Source organism: Elephantulus edwardii, unplaced genomic scaffold, assembly GCF_000299155.1.
Source record: "Elephantulus edwardii isolate Elephantulus edwardi_28Jun2011 unplaced genomic scaffold, EleEdw1.0 scaffold00261, whole genome shotgun sequence".
In the NCBI taxonomy this organism is placed as follows: domain Eukaryota; kingdom Metazoa; phylum Chordata; class Mammalia; order Macroscelidea; family Macroscelididae; genus Elephantulus; species Elephantulus edwardii.
Genome location: NW_006400011.1, coordinates 2,987,461 through 3,006,515, shown reverse-complemented (window position 1 = coordinate 3,006,515; position 19,055 = coordinate 2,987,461). Strand labels below are relative to the sequence as shown.

Here is a 19,055-nt window from a genome sequence, read left to right as displayed (position 1 = left end):
CGACTCGACGGCACATAACAACAACAACAGTCCCTAGGAAGTCAACATACTATATCATGAGAGAAAGTGAAAAACAAAGGCACTGATTGCCTGAATAAAACATTTCTAAACAATCTAAGGTTCAGTACTTCTGAATTAGAGCAGAACAGTTCAATATTGTCAAGTCTACCTAAACCATGCACAGATAGAACCAGACTAGTGAGCAAAGAGAGTTAAACTCTTCTACGTAATATGGGAGCACGGAATGCACTATCTCAGTCATTTAACAAGGGAAAAAGATTAACTTCAAAATATATTATTTTATATGCTATTTAATAGTGCAAAATTCTTCAAAAACATACCTTGAATTTTCTTGGTATGTGTCTGTGTTATCAGATGTGGATGTTTCACTCCTATTACTAAAGAAGCGTGGAGGGGGAAAGTTAATGCCACAAATAATAAAGAATATGAAGGATTTATTCATTTCAACTGCTAATAAAAACAAGTCTGAATGTTTTAAAATCTTAACTTCAAGTAATCTTCCACTTTGAAATCAATATGGTATGAATCACTTTTCAAATAAATTAACATGGCTTAGTAAGCTCTTACCTACGAGCTTTAAAATGAATTTAGATAAAACCATAAAAATATTGAGAAGAGCTGTCTCTCCTCGTTTCCTGTCAAGGAGGGAGGGCCATCCCTTTAGGATGTAGCTTTCTAATAAATTTATCTTTAATTTTTACCTAAAAAAACCTCAAAAAACAGAAGTCAAAATTCTACAAATATGTTAAATCTAGCATGAACATTTTCCTAGGTCCTTTAGTGTTTTAACCTAAGATATTTCTCTACATAAAATAATGAGTTGTGTTTTTTAAAATTTATTTTATTGGTCTGCATATACTCACATACTTTGTGTTTTGTACTTGCATGTTATGATTTGTTATTTTTACCTTGGTATTTATTCTTTATCATATTTTTTTATTAATTTTAATAAAAGTTTACAGACTTTGGATTTCCATTCATTCTTTGTTGCACTTTTCTCCCTGCCCACCCCTCCCCTGTACTTTGTTTTATACATTTATATACCTAATATTTTATATAATTAATTATCATTGCTCTGTGCCTATTATCACCCGATCTTTTTATTTCACCACTCTCATCCACTAACTTCTACTATCGCAGTGATTTTTACCCCTTCCTCTTTTTCTGTCTCCCTTCACTCCATTCCCTTCTGAACATTTATATATATCTTACTCAGTTATCCTATTTTCACAATAATGGCTTTATGCAATAGCTAACCTTATGTGATGGAGATATTTCACTCAGCAAAATGTTTTCTAGTCCCTTGCAAGTTATATAGTATTTTACAAAATCATTGCTCCTTAGTGCTGCATAGTATTCTACTGTGTAAATGTAACACAATTTCTCAATTCACTTGTTTGTTGATGGGCATGTGGGATGCTTCCATTCTCTTGCTATTGTGAGTAATATTGCTTTGAACACAGGGAGAAGTATAAGTTTCTGAAAGTTGAAATATAACTAGGAATTCATGAATTTCTGATTCAGAGTAGAGTGTGGTTTAAGACTGAAGACAACAAAGCAGAATAGGTTTAATATTTGAAATTTCATTGTGTAGATACAAACCAAAAGGAAAGAAACTAGACTTTTGTAACATTTAAATTACAGAACATGACACCCTCTCTTGGTTCCTACGCCAGAGTCATAGGCCATATACAATATGAGAAGAATCCTGAAAAAAAATGAGCATTCTACCTATAAAGGGATTGTCATCTTTATACAAGGAAATTTTATTAATGCTATCAATTTTGTAAAACAAAGTCTTACAATAGTGTATTTTAAATAGTAATAAGATAGTGGCCTCCAAAAGTGTTTATATGACACACACAAGTTTGCTGGTTATCTCAATATTAAAGTATGAGATTTAAAAACTGGTTAATCATTTTCTTTTATAAAGTACTAATCTTAATACCACCATTACCCTCCCCCCTCCTTTAAAAAACAAAAACTTCTTACCAGTAGTCATACAACAGTAAATCACAGATCTGATATTTGAAACCATGTAGTCTAGCTCTAACCTTTCATTTTTAGCCATATTTACAATACACTGGTTTTCAAGGACTGGCAAAGAAATGGTATGAGAAGTCATTATGGTGAGGTATATGATGCAACAGGGGCTAGCTAGTAAAAGTAAAGCTTAAAAGAGAGCCAAAGGCCAGATTACAAGGGAATTTTGTTTTATAAACCAGATTAGAGGCTATAGATGAAAACAAGTTGTGAAAAGACCACTGCAATAAGTCATGTGACAGTTAATGAGGGCTTGAACTAAGAAGGTAAAAGTTAAAAACTCAAGCCTTAGAGTTGGCATAAACTCATAGATGGCCCTTTAGGGGGTTTCAGAGGCTGTTAATCATATAGGAGGAAACGGCCCATGTCCTCCCACAGAGCAGGTGGATTCAAATAGCACAACTCGATTTTACCCACTAGGCTACCAGAGCTCCTTAAAGAAATAATAGTAGAGCAAGAAGAAGAGTAAATGAGGAATATTATTATTAGTTATCAACAGTAAATATAATCAACCAGATCTCATGAGTTAATAAGGAAAAAAGGTATGTCCTGGGAAGAAAATAGTTACTTGATAATTTAACAAAAAGTAACTGCACAAATTATATTACAAATTGTGCTAATAAACTACTGATACATACTGAACAAGACAAACACTAAAAATCCATACTTAAAAATAACCTACTAGGATAATAACAAAATAGGCTATTTTAATACAGCAAAAAGACAATAATAAGTAAAGCACAATGGTGAAGAAATACAAAGAAATTTTAAAATCCTAAAATAGGAGTGTGGCTAAACTAACATTGAGAAGAATGTGAATCCCAGAATACTTGATTGTCCTCATACAAAACATGTACCTAAACCAGGAAGCTGTTGTATGAACAGAGTAAGGGAACACTGCATAGTTAAAGATCAAGAAAGTAGGGGAGCTCTGGTGGCCTAGTGGCAAGGAGCTGCAACTACAATCCCAGAGGCACACGGTTCGAATCCACCAGATGCTCTGCCGGGGAAGGAGGGAAAGGAGGGACAATCTCCTCCTGTACCAGTCAGATCTGATTTGACGGTACACGCACACAAAAATTTAAAAAAAAAAAATCAAGAAAGTAGTGTGGCAGGCATGTGTCTGCTCTCATTTTTATTATTTTTGTGTGCGTGTACTGTCAAATCAGATCTGACTGGTACAGGAGGAGATTGCCCCTCCTTCTCCAGCGGAGCATCTGGTGTCTCCATATCTTTTTCATCTACATGTGGAACGAGAGCTCTGGTGGCCTAGCGGCAAGAAGTTGTGCTGCAATCCCAAAGGTGAGCAGTTTGAATCTACCAGATGCTTTGCTGAAGAAGGAGGGGCAATCTTTTCCTGTGCCAGTTAAAACCAACTCAACAGTACACAACAACAACAAAACAAACAAAAAGGCTGTAAGTGAAACAAATCATTTGGGAGACTGGACTTTATGAAGAATGTGACATCAGGATTAGAGGAAGACTCACCACCAAACTGCATTACATACTAAGGAAGATTTGAAATATTTACTACAGAAGGCTGACTGCAGTCTCCAATATGGTCTGCATCTAACATCAATCAAAAAAACAAATATTCTCACCTCTCAAGATTCAAGTTGTTAGCTATTTAACCTGGCTCAGATCGACAGTCAACACCAATAGCACCAGCAGTCAGAGAATTAGAAGACGAGCTGCTTTAGGAACTTTGCTGGCAGACTTCTCCAGAACACTAAAGAGCAATGATGTCTGTCTGGAGGTTAAGGTGCACCTGACCCAAGCCATGGTCTTCTCAATTGCTTGCTATGCATCTGAGAGCTGGACAAGGACTAAAGATGACAGAAAAAAAAGAACTGATGCTTTTGAGTTGTGCTGCTAGAGAAAAGTACAGAATATAACCAAGGCCTGCAAGAGAACAAAAAAGTGTGTACCGAAGAGGGTGAAACCAAATTACTCTTTAGAGGCAAGGATTTTAAAACTGTCTCATATGCTTTGGGCAAGTTGCCAGGGTGGACCAGTCCTGACCAGACCAGTCCTGACCAGTCCTTAGAAAAAAGACATGACATCATGCTTGGCAGAGTAGAGAGTCAGTGCAGGAAAGAAAGACCCTGGATGCAATGGATTGATACAGTGACTATGACAATGGGGCAGGTGTTCAGAGATGGTGAGGGTGACCTTAAGGGCAAGGTTCGGAGCTATCGTTCACAGGATCACTATGGGTTACAGTCTACTCAACAGCACATGAAATAACAACAAAGTAAGAGTGACCAATTTAATCCAACAGTAAGAGGCCAAATAAAAACCTAAAAGAATTTTGTATACCTACCAATCAGAAAATCACTAAAGACCTTGACTAAAACAGTTTCAAATGAAGAGTGGGAAAGAAGTTCAATGCAGTGAATCAATGTGGAGTGTTTACAAAAACCAACCTCACTGCCACCAATCCAATCTTGACACACAACAACCCTAAAAAGTAGGACAAAACTAGCCCAGAGGGTGAGGTGGGATAGGCAGGGAGAAGGGTGCAACAATGAATGAATGGAATTCCAAAATCTCTGTAGATGTTCACTGAAATGAAAAAAAAATTAAAATATTTAAAACAAACAAACAAACAAACAAACAAAAAACTAGCCCAGAGGGCTTCCAAGGCTGTAAATCTTTATAGGAACAGACTGACATCCTTTTCTTCTCAGTAACAGTGAGTAGGTTCAAACTGCTGATTTTTTGGTTATCAAAAAAGTGCCTGAACCATGATACTACCAGAGATCCTTTTTTAAAATTTTTTTTAATAATTTTAATAAGCATTTACAGAGATTTTGGGTTTCCATTCATTCATTGCTGCACTTCTCTCCCCGCCCAGCCCCCCCCACCCCCAGTTCGTTCCTCTCTTTCAAAAGTAAAAGAAACACTCCCTCCCTGGGACACAATCCCCCCACACCCCTCCCACCGCCCCAAGTACATTCCACTATGCAACCTTAATTGTGGACTCTTGTGATAACCATAATACCCTTTAAAAGTGTTATGGGTTATTAAATTACTGAAAATGAGAAACAAAGGTTGTGAAATAAAATTCTACTAAAATAAAATCTTGAACTCTGCTTTAAATACTGTCTTCCGAGAATCTTTCTGTAATAGTAGCAATACTGTCTTTCTTTACACTTATGTATGTGTGTGTGCTAGGTTTTTTTAAAACTAAATAATCTTGATTCTCAATGCCATTGGGTCCAAACTGACTCATCACTGACCCTCTAGTAGGTTTTCAGAAGCTGTAAGTTACATGGGAGGAATTGTCTGTCTTTCTCCCTTGAAGTCACTGATGGTTCAAAACCATCAGCAAGGTGTGCCTTTTGGGTTAGTAGTGAGACTCCCCAAGACACTATGCCATTAAAGCACCCATGACTTAGGGATGCATATGAGAATATTAATACCACAAAGAAATGAAATGAATGATGAACAATAACAAAAAAAAATGGTGTCTACCTCTAAGAGTGTGAAGTAGATTTGGGGCTTTAATGAGCAGGGCCTTTTAGGAGTCTAAGCTTTATAATAATGTCCTATCTCTTAACCTTAGTTTGTAAACAAATGGGTCTTTTTATTACATACCATCATTTTGCCATTTGTAGCTACATCATTTCTTACAAACTGAGGGTCTGCGGCAATCTTGAGTTGAACAACTACAAAAGCAAGACTTTTCCACTCACATTATGAGCTCACATCATGTCTCTGTATCTTATTTTAGGAATTTTCACAATGTTTTAACTTTTTCATAATGCTTTTGAAAGCTTAATAGACTACAGTGCAGTGCAAACATTTTGCATGCATTGAGAAACTAAAAATCTCATGACTTATCCGACTGTAGTATTTGTTTTACAGCAGTGGTGTGAAAGCAAACCTATATCTGAAGTACGATTGTATCTGTCAAAGCATATACACACTGGCCTATTTTTGTGTAAAATTTCACTTAAAGATTTAAGTATCTATAAATATATATAAACCAAGTTCACACTCCCTAAGAAAATACAAGAGAAAGCAAAACAGAAATAACAATTTAATATTAACAAGTCTCAAGTTAAACTTTATTATAACAAATTCAACCAAAAAATTTCAAAAAATTCAGCCTATTCCTTAAACAGCCAAGGGGGGGGGGAGGTAGTTTGTAAATATATTACTAAAAAGGAATTTGCCCTGTTTCCAAATAAGTGAAGCTGGAAACCACTAAGAGAAAATAACCTTTAACTCTCTTTAAATCTACTATTTTACTCATGGAATATAGATTTTTTTTTTAATGCTTTAAATAATACAGACTTCATTCATACAATGAAGTTGGTATTCTAGACACAACTTTATGAATGTTGTGGTTAGCTTAAAAATTGGCTTTTCAAGCCATTATACTGGCCCAATCTGGTCTCCAGCTACCTTAACTGCAGACACATGGTCTTGCAAATAAATCATTAACAGCTGTGGGGCTCAGCTGAGAGAGAGAGAGAGAGAGAGAGAGAGAGAGAGAAAGAGAGAGAGAGAGAATGCTCACAATCAGCAGCAAGACTTGATGGAGACTGGAACAAGACCCTGGTGAGAGCGCTACACTGCTGGCAGGACTCTGGTGATGATAGCAGAGAGACTGTGGCATTGCTGCGGAGAAACTGGGGCAAGGTGTAAACAAAAGAACCTAGAGATGAAGGCCACAGTTAAAGGTTTTGCTATTCTTGCAGTATGACTGAAGGAGAAGCTAATTTCTAACCACTCTGAAATACACCTTGCTGAATCATTTCTATTTGTACAGCTGAACTGAAACCAGGAGTTTCACTAATTAAGGAACTGTGTTTTGCTGTTAATATGGCCTAGGACTACTTAACTAAAACTTGGACTTACAGTGGGTGATATTCTTTGCCTCCTCTATTTTCCAACTTACTATTTGCTGCTATGGGTATTACTGATGGGGACAGTTCCCATTTATAAAGCCAGAAGAAGTGTAGACTCAGCCATCGCTATATCCCCGTGATACATCTGTTCCTTTTGCAAATGATAAATAAGCTTTGAAAGCAAATTTTGTAGGTCTAATACTTGGCAATTTACTTAAAACATGCACAAACAAGAAAAAATTCTTACCATAACTCTTAACTCTTTCCATTTTACTATAAAAAAACCTTCTTTTTAGCAATAATCATTGCTTACCTGTTCCCTACTGAATCTTGAGAGATCTGAAAATTTGGAATGACAGAAGAAACACCATATTCATCCTGATACTTCTTACAAGTTTTGTAATGATGTCTCATACGGTAGAATTTAATCTGTGAATTATTGATTAAAAGATAATGTGATTTTTAACTTGAAAAAGAATTCACAGGATCTGATATTGTCAACAAGAAAGGAATAAACAAAAATGAATTATTAGGTAATCTGTTTAAAAAGCTTTGTTATGTTAAGTAAATAATTTAATTCTTAAGCAGAAGCTAAAAGTATGTAATGCATTTCCATTTTTTAGACATAAGGACAATAAAAAATGGTTTAGGTATCCACAGACTTACCACACACACACTCACACACACACACCCCCTTTAGCTTTAAATGACTAATAACAATTAAAAAACAGTAATTTAAAAATATAAGACACTGATTTGTACTATATTAAGCATTTATTCTTTATTGTAGCCTGACTCAGTTAGAAAGAGCTTAAAAAAATTAAGTTCCCTGGTAAACTCATGGTATATTATTCAGTTTTCCACTGAAGAGTAGAGACAGAATCTCTAAAGTATGTTTTCCAGCTTCACTCCATTGACATGTCAGTTAAACACGTCCTTCAAAGAGATGGAAAAGCATATCAAACTTGGGTGAATGCATGAACAGAAACTTGTTTTATTCAATGATTCTGTAAGTTAGAAAAAATGTCTCTGATAAACCCAAAGACTCAGGAATATATTCAAAATCTTACCACTCTTCACCAATTTTACTCCTCCAAATATATAAATCCAGATTGAAGAATTAATATCAGTTATTTGTCAACACTTAAATTTTCCTACTTGTTCCTTAAAAGCCACTTAAGTGTTCTACTAAATCTTTTTCAATTTCTTAAATAAATACAAATAAAATGGGCAAGTTCCTAAATCCAGTGAAACAGATTTGGCCAAACAATTAACATTTCAATATGCAAAGATGAATTCTGGTATTACTGTTAGAAAAACCACTAAGGACTGACATTTCAATAAGTTAAATGCTAGCTTACTCAATTCATGTAACTGATAATGAAGTTAATTTTAGAAAAACAATATGCTAAAACTATAGTAAATCAGACTGTGTTGGTTACTGTTGCCAATAAATTTATTATCTACTAAGATCTACAGTTACAGTTTTATGTACTTTCCTATCCAATTCTTAACCTAATTGACTCTTTTTCAAAATAGCTCCCACTCTAATAAAAAGATAAGCAGGAATTTCTGAGTGGAAACTTGAATTTCAAAGAGCTAAATCACATTTATTTACCTGTTTTGCACAACATCTGCAGCTACCAGAAAACTTCCTCATGATATTTTCAAGGTCTAAAGCCCGTTCAGGGCATGCTCTCTCTCTTCTAGTCACATTTCCACGACAGAGGGGACAATGTATTCCGCTTTCTCTCATTGCAGTCAGGAAACATTTTCTACAGAAACTAAACCAAATATTTGTGACATATTAAGTACAGAAAGAAAATTATTCATTTCAATTATTAAACAAATGGAAGGGGGAAAGGACAGGGCTGGGAAGAAGAGGCATGATGGTCTGTCTTCCCTTGATTGCACGCCAAAGGAAGTGGTGTTACTGCAGAGAAAAAGAGATAGGGACCTATTTGAACATCAAGATTAAAAGAACAAGCAAGATTTATCACTGGCGTCTATGTGAGGTGGGCAGGCTTGCGGGTTCTGTTGTCTCCAATGCCTGGCACACACCGGTAAATCAACCACATGCACAACCCACTGCAGTGAGCCATGTGCAGGCGGCACATTGAAAGTCTGGCTCCCTTGACTACCCACTAGGCTCTGGACTCCAGACTTGCTATACTGGGAGCCCTATAGGAAATAGTAGCTAAATGAATAAGCACTCTAAAGTCAAAAAACAAATGACAAAATTAACTTTAAAAGCAAAAATTTGTGTATCAAGTAGGTCATGCCCAGCTCTACCATCATACACAAGATTACTCACTTTCTTAGTTGTATAATATACAGAAGAGTTGTAAATTGTGCCACTTAAATAATGATTACGGTTAATTGTTTTAATAGCTCATAGAGTTCATAGGGAGTTGTGCTAACCCAGCCTCTCTGGTGATTTAAATTCACCAGCCGCTTGGCAAAGGAAAGATGGCAAGGGAAAGTCTCACATACGTGGTTTACAGCTTTCAAATACCTGTTCAAGAGTCAGCGATGAGTTGGTTCCCACTCAACAGCAATGGGGAAAAAAATTAAGAAATAAATTAGTGGCAACCATCCTTCTACTGTGGCAGCCATAGACATGCAGCAGCCATTGCTGTGCACTACTGCTTGGCCGTGGGCCTCAACAAGGGCTACAAAGTCACCAAAAATGGGATCAAGCCAAGACACAGCCACCACCGTGGGAGCCTCACCAAGCACACCAAGTTCATGCAAGACATGATCCAGGAGATGTGTGGCTTTGTGCCTTACCAGCATCACGCCATGGAGCTGCTTAAGGTCTTCAAGTACAAGCGGGCCCTCAAATTCATCAAGAAAAAGGTAGGGACACACATCCACACCAAGAGGAGGGGAGAAGAACTCAGCAATGTCCTGGACACTATGAGGAAGGCAGCTCCATGAAAGACTGAGTGCACCCTGCTGTCCCCCAAAGCCCTCACCCAACTAATGTAATAAAGCGTAATAAACAACAAAAAAAAGGAAAATAAAAAATTAGACAAACCAACTATGAGATATCATCTTACCCCAGTAAGACCACCAAAATTCAACAGAGCAGCAAACAGCAAATGCTGGTGAGGTTGCAGAGAACCTAGAACCCTTATTCACTGTTGGGAGTGTAAAATGGCTCAACCACTCTAGAAGGAAACAAGGCATTTTCAAAAAAAGTTGGAAATAGAAATACCATTTACCCAGCAATTCCACTAGGGAATATAAAGAAAACAGAACTGACACCCAAGCAAATATATGCACACCCATGTTTACTGCGGCTTTATTCACAATAGCAAAGAGTGGGAAACAACCCAAGTGCCCATCAACAAAGAATAGAGACGCTCTGGTATATTGACATAATGGAATACTATGTTGCATTGAAAAACAAGGAACTCAAGAAATATTATACAAAATAGGTGACCCCGGAGGACATTTATGCTGAGTGCACTATCTCCATCACAAATGTACAAATACATTATAGTACCACTATTGTAAAGAGAGACTGACATCAGAGTTGGGGAGAAACTAAGAGGGGATAAATAATGTATACTGCATTGAAACAGATGAGGGAGAAAACTGTTTAGGAGGAATATATGATTAGGTATTATTATCATGACAAAAGTCCAGAATGAAAACTGTGTAGTGGAGTAGACTTGGGGAGTGGGGGGGGTGGATTGTGTAACAACGAAAGAATTATTTTTTTTTTACTTTTCAAAGAGAAAAGTGAACTGTGGGAGAGGGGTGGCAAGGGAGGAAAATGTGCAACAATGAATGAATGGAAATCCAAAGTCTCTTTAAACTTTCATTAAAATAAATAATAAAAAATTAAGGGAGCTCTGGTGGCCTAGTGGCAAGACGCTGCACTGCAATCCCAGAGGTACACGGTTCGAATCCACCAGGTGCTCTGCTGGAGAATGACGGGCAATCTCCTCCCGTACCAGTCAAATCCGATTTGACAAAACACAAAAAAAAAATAATAAGTGTAACCTGCTTTCACCCTCCCCAGGATAAAGCTGTTTGTTCTCCTGACAGTCCATGGTATGTTCAATACCCTTCCCCAGCACCACAGCTCAACTTCTGTCATCTTTAGTCACTGTCCAGCTCTCAGACACACAACAAGTAACTGTGAAGATCATGGCCTGAATCAGGTTCACCTTAGTCTCTAGACTGACAATAATCCTCTTTAGCACTCTGGACAGGTCCCAGACAGCAGATTTTCTTAATGTAACTCACCTTTTGACTTCCAGACTGCTGGTGCCAAGAGTGTTAATTGTGGAACCAAGTAAGCTGAAACTTAAAAATTTCAATCTCTTCTCCATCTATTGTGGTGCTGCCAAATGGCCCAAAGGTGAGAATCTTTGCTTTAGGTCCTCCTTAGTTTCAGCAAGCAAAGCTGTGTCATCTGCGTAACAGTGGTTGTTGATAAGTCTTCCTCCAATCCTGATGCCACATTTCTCCTAATAAAGGCTAGCCTCACGAATGATCTGTTCTGCACACAGATTGAAAAGGCATGGAAACAGGATGCAATCCTAAAGCACTTCCTTTCTGACTCTGAACCATGCAGTGTTTCCTTGCTCTGTTCTGACAACTGCTTTCTGGTCCAAGTATAGGTTTCATAAGATAGGCAGAAATTAAGTGGAAATATGGCTCTAGAGTTGTGGTATTTAAGAATAATACCAGAGGGAGCTCTGGAGGCCTAGTGGTTAAGGAGCTGCACTGCAAACCTAAAGGCCTGTGGTTCAAACTCAGCAGCTACTCAAAGGGAGAAAAATGGGCAATCAATCTCCCCCTAGCAATTAACTGCCTCTAAAAACTCACTAGGTCAGTTTCAGCTCAATGGTACATAACAAGCCACCAGAACTCCTTAGGACATGTTGTCAGGAGAAGTTATTTCTTAGAAAGGGGTGGAGGATCAGGAAGACCTGAACAACATGGATTGACACTTTGTGTTAGAGATGATAAAGATGCCACAAGATAGCACAGAGCTCATGTCTGTTTTTCATAGGGTCGTTATGAGTTATACTCAAACTTGACAGCATCTAAAACAAAAAGGTAAGAGGAGCATCAAAGAGCCTTAAATTATTTGTAGTCTTAAATTATCCCTATCTCAAGATTAGAGAGTTGGTAGAACAACTTAAAAAAATGTAACTCGGTCACCTACTGTTACTGGGTTATCTATTTTGTTTCATTCACTGCTCTAGTGATCTTTGGGTCATATTGATTGATTATATTATTATACCTCCACCACAAATTTTAAGAAATCCTGGTCACTAAAAGGTCTGTGTAGTTTATCTTTCGATATGACTTTTCTAGCTAATATTTGACTTTGCTACATAGATCAGTGGGACTATGCAAATGGAAAATGTTAGCCTATCCACAAGGGGACTGGCTAGTCTCATCACTGAATTAAGCAAGCCAGAGCAAGGGACAGATTTTTCTGGCATTGAAGAGAAAGCAAGACAATGTAGGGTGGCCTTCCTGCCCCAGCTACACCTATGGCAGCAACATCTATGGCAGAACTGGAGACCTAATGTGAGATGTGACCTTGAGAGAGAGGAGTCAATATTGGCAGGACCAAGAACTTGGGAACACTGACATGAAGCCATGAGGCTCATGCCTGAGATGCCTGCATATACGTTTTGGGAGCTTTCTTGACTGTATTTTGTTATTAATCTGGATTATAAACTTTTTACTTCCCCAATAAAATAATGTAACTGTCACAGAATTGTGCATGTAAACTTGTTACACTGAGATGTTCTGCTGTAAATATATCTTAGAAATAACATTTTAAAAAGTTCTATGAAACTACATATTAAAACTTATTTCTCCTTCCTATTATTGTTGAATCATAGCAACCTGATATACAACAAATCTGAACTCTGTCCTATCCTGTGCTATCTTCATCATCCCCATGTAAGAGTTCATTGCTGCCATCACTGCATTAATCCATTTCACAGAGGGTCCTCCTCTCCTCTGTTGACCTTTTTCCTAAAAACATGCCTAACATATGTGAGGCAAAGTTGATGAACCAAGGAATTCTGGTTGTACTTTCTCCAACACATTGCTATTTGTTCTTTCAGCAGTCCATTGGATATTCTTCTCCAATACGAAACTCAAACATATTGATTCTTCTTCTGTCATCCTTATACACTATCCAGCTCTTGGATGCATAACAGGTGATTAGAAAGACTGTGGCCCAAACCAAGTACACCTTAACCCTCAGACTTGCATCATTGTTCTTCAGGTCTTCGGCGAGATCCCCGAGACTTTCCCAATGCCATTTGTCTCCAGATCTCCTGCTTGTATAAGGGTGGTAATTGTGGATTCAAGCCAAGATGAAATCACTGACAATTTCAAGCTTTTCTCCATCTATCATGTTGTCTATTGGTCCAGTGGTGAGGAGTTTTGTTTTTTTTATAATTGAGATGTAACTCAGATTGAAGATTGTAGTCCTTGATATTCTGTAACAAGCATTTTAGGTCCTCCACACTTGCAGCAAACAAGATTGTATCATCTGCATAATGCAGGTTGTTGATGAGCCTTCCTCTAATCCTGATGCCACACTCTTCTTCATAAAGTCCAGCTTCTCAGATGATTTGCTCAGCATGCAGTCTGAACAGAGATGGAGACAGGATATGGCTCTGACACACACTTTTTCTAATTTTTAAACCATGCAGTATTCCCTTGCTCTATTCAGACAACAAAGATTCTTATCTATGTACAGATATCATATATGCACAATTAAATGTTCTGGAATTCCCATTTTTCTCAAGGATAATCATAGTTTGTTATGATCCACACAGTCAAATGCTTTTGCACAGTCAATAAAACACAAATGATTCACAGGGAACACTATTTCTTAGGAAACACAGCATCTATACATATGGACTTCCCGGGTAGACTGCAAAGGAATCAGATTTACTATATCAGTGGAGAGAATCTGCTGGAGCAGCTCAGTATCAGCAGTTAAAACCAGGAGAGGTCCTGACTGTAGAATAAACCATCAATAAGTCATGTGCAAGTCCAAAGTGAAGTTGAAGAAAATTAACACATGTCTACATGAGCTGAAAAACAAACTTGAGTCTAACCCACCTGAATTTAAAAATCATCTCAAGACCAAGTATGAGGCACTAAACACTGATAATCAAGACCAAATGAATTGTGGGACAGCATTAAAGATATCATTAAAACATACTTGGCTTGTTATTCAAACAGCATTATTCACCATAGCCAGAACATGGAAAAAGCCAAATGTCCAACCACAATCAAGTGGATTGAGAAACTATTGATAAATTCACATGACAAAATACTATGCAGCATACAAAAGCAATGATTTTGAAAATCACTACCTAACTTGGGAAGACTGAAGAGCATTATGCTAAATGAACTAACTCAGTCCCATAAGCACAAATACTGTATAAACCCATTATTGTAGAAATAGATAACTAGTAAAACGGGTATGAGGATACAAGGGGGGATAGAAGAGGGGTGAGGATGGGTTGGACGGGGTGTTGTAATCACAGGGTCACATAATTTGGTGAGTGGAGGGAGGGGTGGGTTAAAGAAAAGGGAAAGATCTAGTGTGAAAAACAATGTATATAGGGGAGCTCTGGTGGCCTAGTGGCAAGGAACTGCAACTACAATCCCAGAGGTGCACGGTTCAAATCCACCAGATGCTCTGCCGGGGAAGGAGGGACAATCTCCTCCTGTACCAGTCAGATCTGATTTGCCGGTACACTCACACAAAAATAATTTAAAAAAAAAAATTTAAAAAAAAACCAAAACAATGTATATGAACTTTGTAAGTAAATCAGTATAAAATAAAAATTTTATATTAAAAAAACCTTACTACCTTGAACATTAAAAATAACCTTAAAGCAAACTTGTCAGAGTTCACTAATAAATCCTAATAAACAAAGCAATAAAAATCCTAACACCTTTTAAAAGATAATTAAGTTACTAATAAAGATTTGACTTTAAAAAAAAATAGATTTGACTTTAAAAAGCGTTTTTAAAAAGGGGGAGGGGAAACTGGAATGAGCAAAGGAGTACCTGAGGAGGGTAAATTATGAAGATAAATGTAAAAATGCACAAGAAAAATGGAAAACCATGCAAAAGCTCTTCTAAGACAGCTTCTTGTTGTTTTTGTTATTGCCATCGAGTCATTTGCAACTCACAGTGACCCTACATACAACCGTACTAAACCCTGCTCTATCCCTTGTCAATCTCACTGTCTCTGACACACCTCTCCCCATTACCCCAGTGACAGGATCAATACATCTCATCAAGGGTCTTCCTCTCCTACATCGTTCCTCCATCCTCCCAAGCATGACGGCCCTTCCAAGAAATGGGTCCTCCCTGCAACATGTCCAAAGTATGTCAAACGAAGCTTCAGAATCCTTGCCTCCAAGGAGCAGCCTGGCTTCACCCTCTCCAGGATGAACTTGTTTTGTTCTCCTAGCAGTCAATACTCTTCTCCAGCAACAAAGCTCAAAGGCATCAACTCTCCTTCTATCGCTATTGTCCAGCTCTCTGAAGCATAGCAAGTAATGGCAAAGACCATGGCCTGAATCAGTCTCCAGACTGACACTGTTGCTCCTCAGTACCTTGGAGAGGTCTCTGACAGCAGACTTTCCCAGTGCAATTCATCTATTAATTTCCTAGCTGCTGGTACCAAGAGTGTCGATAGTAGAGTCAAGCAAACTAAAGCTGTCAACAATCTCAATCTCTTCACCAACTATCATAAAGACAGCTTACTATCAAATTAAGAATAAAATGCTGAATGAGCATTTCCTACAGTAGAGTATAATTCTGTAGTTTGTTGAGTTCACCTGTGTTTTAGTGTACTCTGCTTCACCTGCCATTTACTAATGGCTCAAAATATCATTGTAAAAGAGGAGGGGGAAAAATCATCTACCCATTTGTTATAACAGAATAGATGCATCACCATTCAGTCTACCATGTACCTTTAACTCCACTTGTCTTTTGATATGGAGAAGTTTACGTTTTTAATGTAGGCTAAATTCATTACATTTCCTAAAATCAGGGAAGCCAGAGGTAAAGTTCGCAGAGAGTTTCACTAACTCAAAGATCATGCCTCCACAGCAGTTTGGATCCACCAGTGGCCCCACAGGAGAAACACTGAACAATCTTTTCTCCCACTTCAGTTAGAGGCTCAGAAATCCAAAGGATGGTCAATTATGAGCTAGTTCTAACTTGATGGAAATGAAGTGTTTGGGATTCTTCCCACCTTAAATCACAATTCCTGATTTGTAGTCTTAAATGATCCCTATTTCAAGATCAGAGAAGTCTTCCGTATTTCTTTCTAAAAATTTTCAATTTTGCTCTTCACATTTAACTCTTTAATCCACGCGAAACATTTCTATATAAAACATTTCTAAGTGAACTATTTCTATGTAAAGATATGTCTTAAGCAAATACTTAAATACCATGTATGTGAATAAACCATTTTGCCTTATCTTGTGACACTGTATCTTATTAAAGTTCCAATAAATGGAAGAGAATGTTTGTATGTTTTAATTATACCATTTTAATTACTATAGTTTCATGTCATAATTATCCAATAAAGTTGATCTTATGTTTCATTTTTCAAAACTGTCTTAGTTATTATTCATGTTCATTAACGCTTCATTAGAAATTCTGAATCAATTTTCCAAGTTCTAAAAACAGAACTGTTGCTGGTATATTACAAGAATTATATTAATATAGAATTGTCTGGATAAATAATATTTCATATTATGGAATATTTCTATCTATAAAGAAGTCATGTCTCTCCAAGTTTCTGAAAAGCTTTAAAATTTTATCTATCAAAATCTTAAATAATTTTATTAGGTTTTGTGGAAAATGAGATTTTGTTTTGTTGTGCCAGCAAATCAGAACCAACCCAGAGCTGACTCTCTAGCAATTTCTCAGAAGCAATTTAGTTGCACAGGAGAATGTCATCTTTCTCCCACAAAGCATGGAGGTGGATTCGAACCACATGCCTTTGAGATGGTAATGCAACTTCTTATCACAAGGCCACCAAGCTCCCCTGAAAACATGGTTGTTCCTTATGATTGCCGTCATGTCGTGCACAACTCATAGCAACCCTATGAACAGGCCTGAAGCTTTTCTATAAACTGTAACTATATTTATAGTCTTTTCTCCATACCTATTCAATCTGTAGGAGGAAGAGTCATAAAAAATTCACATTATGCAGATGATACAACCTTGCTGGCTGAAAGCGAGGAGGACTTAAAACACTTGCTACAGAAGATTAAAACACTACAGCTTCAATATGGATTAACTCTCAGCATCAAAAAGACAAAAATCCTCACCAGCAGGCTGAAACGCATCATCATGACAGATGAATAAAAAGACTGAAATTATGACAATTTCATCTTGCTTGGATCCACAATCAACACTACTGACACCAATAGCCAAGAAATAAAAAAATGTACTGCACTGGGCAAGTCTGCTGTAATGGACCTCTCCAAAGAACTGAGGAACAATAATGTTAGTTTTAAGACTAGGGTACACCTGATTTGAGCCAGTCTTTTCAATCATCTGCTATGCATCTGAGAGCTGGACAGTGACTAAGGATGACAGAACTGATTGTCTCTGAGTTGTGCTGGAGAAGAATACTGAACATCACATGGATATTCATGTCAAAACAACAAGTAGATATGTCTTGGAAAAGGTATAGCCAGTGTTCTTTAGCGGCAAGGAAATGGCATAGCTTCATCTCACATATTTTGGGCATGTTGTTAGGAGGGGCTATTCCTTGGAAAGGGACATCATGTTTGCAAAGGTGAAGAGTCAGTGAATGAGAGAAGACTTTCAATGAGATGGATTGACACAGTGACCACAATAGGCTCAGGATAATAGGACAGGGTTCAGATCCATGGTTCACAGGGTTGCTGAATCATAACAACAGTAACATTTTGAAATACAAAATAAAATAAATTCACAACTAACTAGAAAAAGTTACCAGGCTTAAAGTTAACACAGGACTTTATATTTATTCAGAATATACAAAGAAATAAAAATTTTTAATTCAAATAAACATAAGCTATCCAACTCTATAGTAATAAGCAACGTGTGTGTGTGTGTATGTTGTTGTTGTTGTTGTGTACTACAGAGTTGGGGGGGTGTGCATGTACACACATATAGATAGATAGTGTGGTTTATCACTGAGTTGGAACTGACCCACAGGTGACCGTCCAGCAGCTTTTAAGAGGAAGTTGATCGCACAGAAGAATTCCCCCCATCTCCCACAGGGACACACACAGACACACACCCACACATCCTAACTAATGGAACTCCCAAGATTATATGACCCTTTGTTACTTTTTAAAATTAACAACATTCACCCTCATAGTTCAAATAACTTTCAGCCAAACAACAGCCAGGTCCTTGAGATGACAATAATAATGAAAGACACCCACTCTTTACAATTGCCAACCACTTAGTGCACCAAGACAGTAGTAACTACACAAGGATAAAGCCCTAAAGGGTAAAAAGGAGAAAAAAGAATAATCTAAACTCAGAATTAAAGGGAGCAAATGGGAAAGGTGCAATTACATTGTGGATATTGTAATTAATGTTATAAACAAAATGTGCATGAATGGTTAAATAATCAACCAATTTACTTGTAAATTTTCACTCAAAAGAATTTTTTTAAATGCATATATAGTTCGTTCTTGAAAAAATAGAAAAACAGCATACATACAACTTTACACATATATCTCTAGAAATATTTATAAGATACCACTGATTGTGGAGATGTCATATGAAACCTTTCTGTACCTTTTAAGATTTTTTAGGGGGGGCATTTTTTTTTATATTTATTATTAATTTCAATGAAAATTTACAAAGACCTTGGGTTTCCATTCATCCATTGTTGCACTTTCTCCCCTTCCAACCGTCCCCCCACCTTTTAAAATTTTAAAACATCTGACTTAATTCCCCATATATAATAGCTTTGTTGTTGTTATGTGCCATCGAGTCATTTGTGACTCATAGCGACCCTATGCACAACAGTCCTAAACCCTGCTCTATCCTGCGCCAACCGCACTGCCTCTGACACACTCATCCCGATTACCC

The 19,055-nt window shown here is 37.3% G+C and overlaps 1 protein-coding gene across 2 annotated transcripts in view; it reads right to left on the bottom strand.

The window, feature by feature from the left end:
• The window catches only part of RNF138 (ring finger protein 138, E3 ubiquitin protein ligase), a 44,819-nt gene that overhangs the window by 11,532 nt on the left and 14,232 nt on the right, over positions 1-19,055 (bottom strand). The window contains exons 2-4 of one of the 2 annotated variants that reach the window (XM_006899557.1): positions 8,542-8,707; positions 7,237-7,352; positions 342-398 (exon numbers count right to left, since the gene is read on the bottom strand). In XM_006899557.1, the coding sequence (XP_006899619.1) occupies positions 342-398; positions 7,237-7,352; positions 8,542-8,707 (339 nt within the window). The remainder of the gene's footprint in view (positions 1-341; positions 399-7,236; positions 7,353-8,541; positions 8,708-19,055) is intronic. The other variant, XM_006899558.1, reaches the window with a different exon arrangement.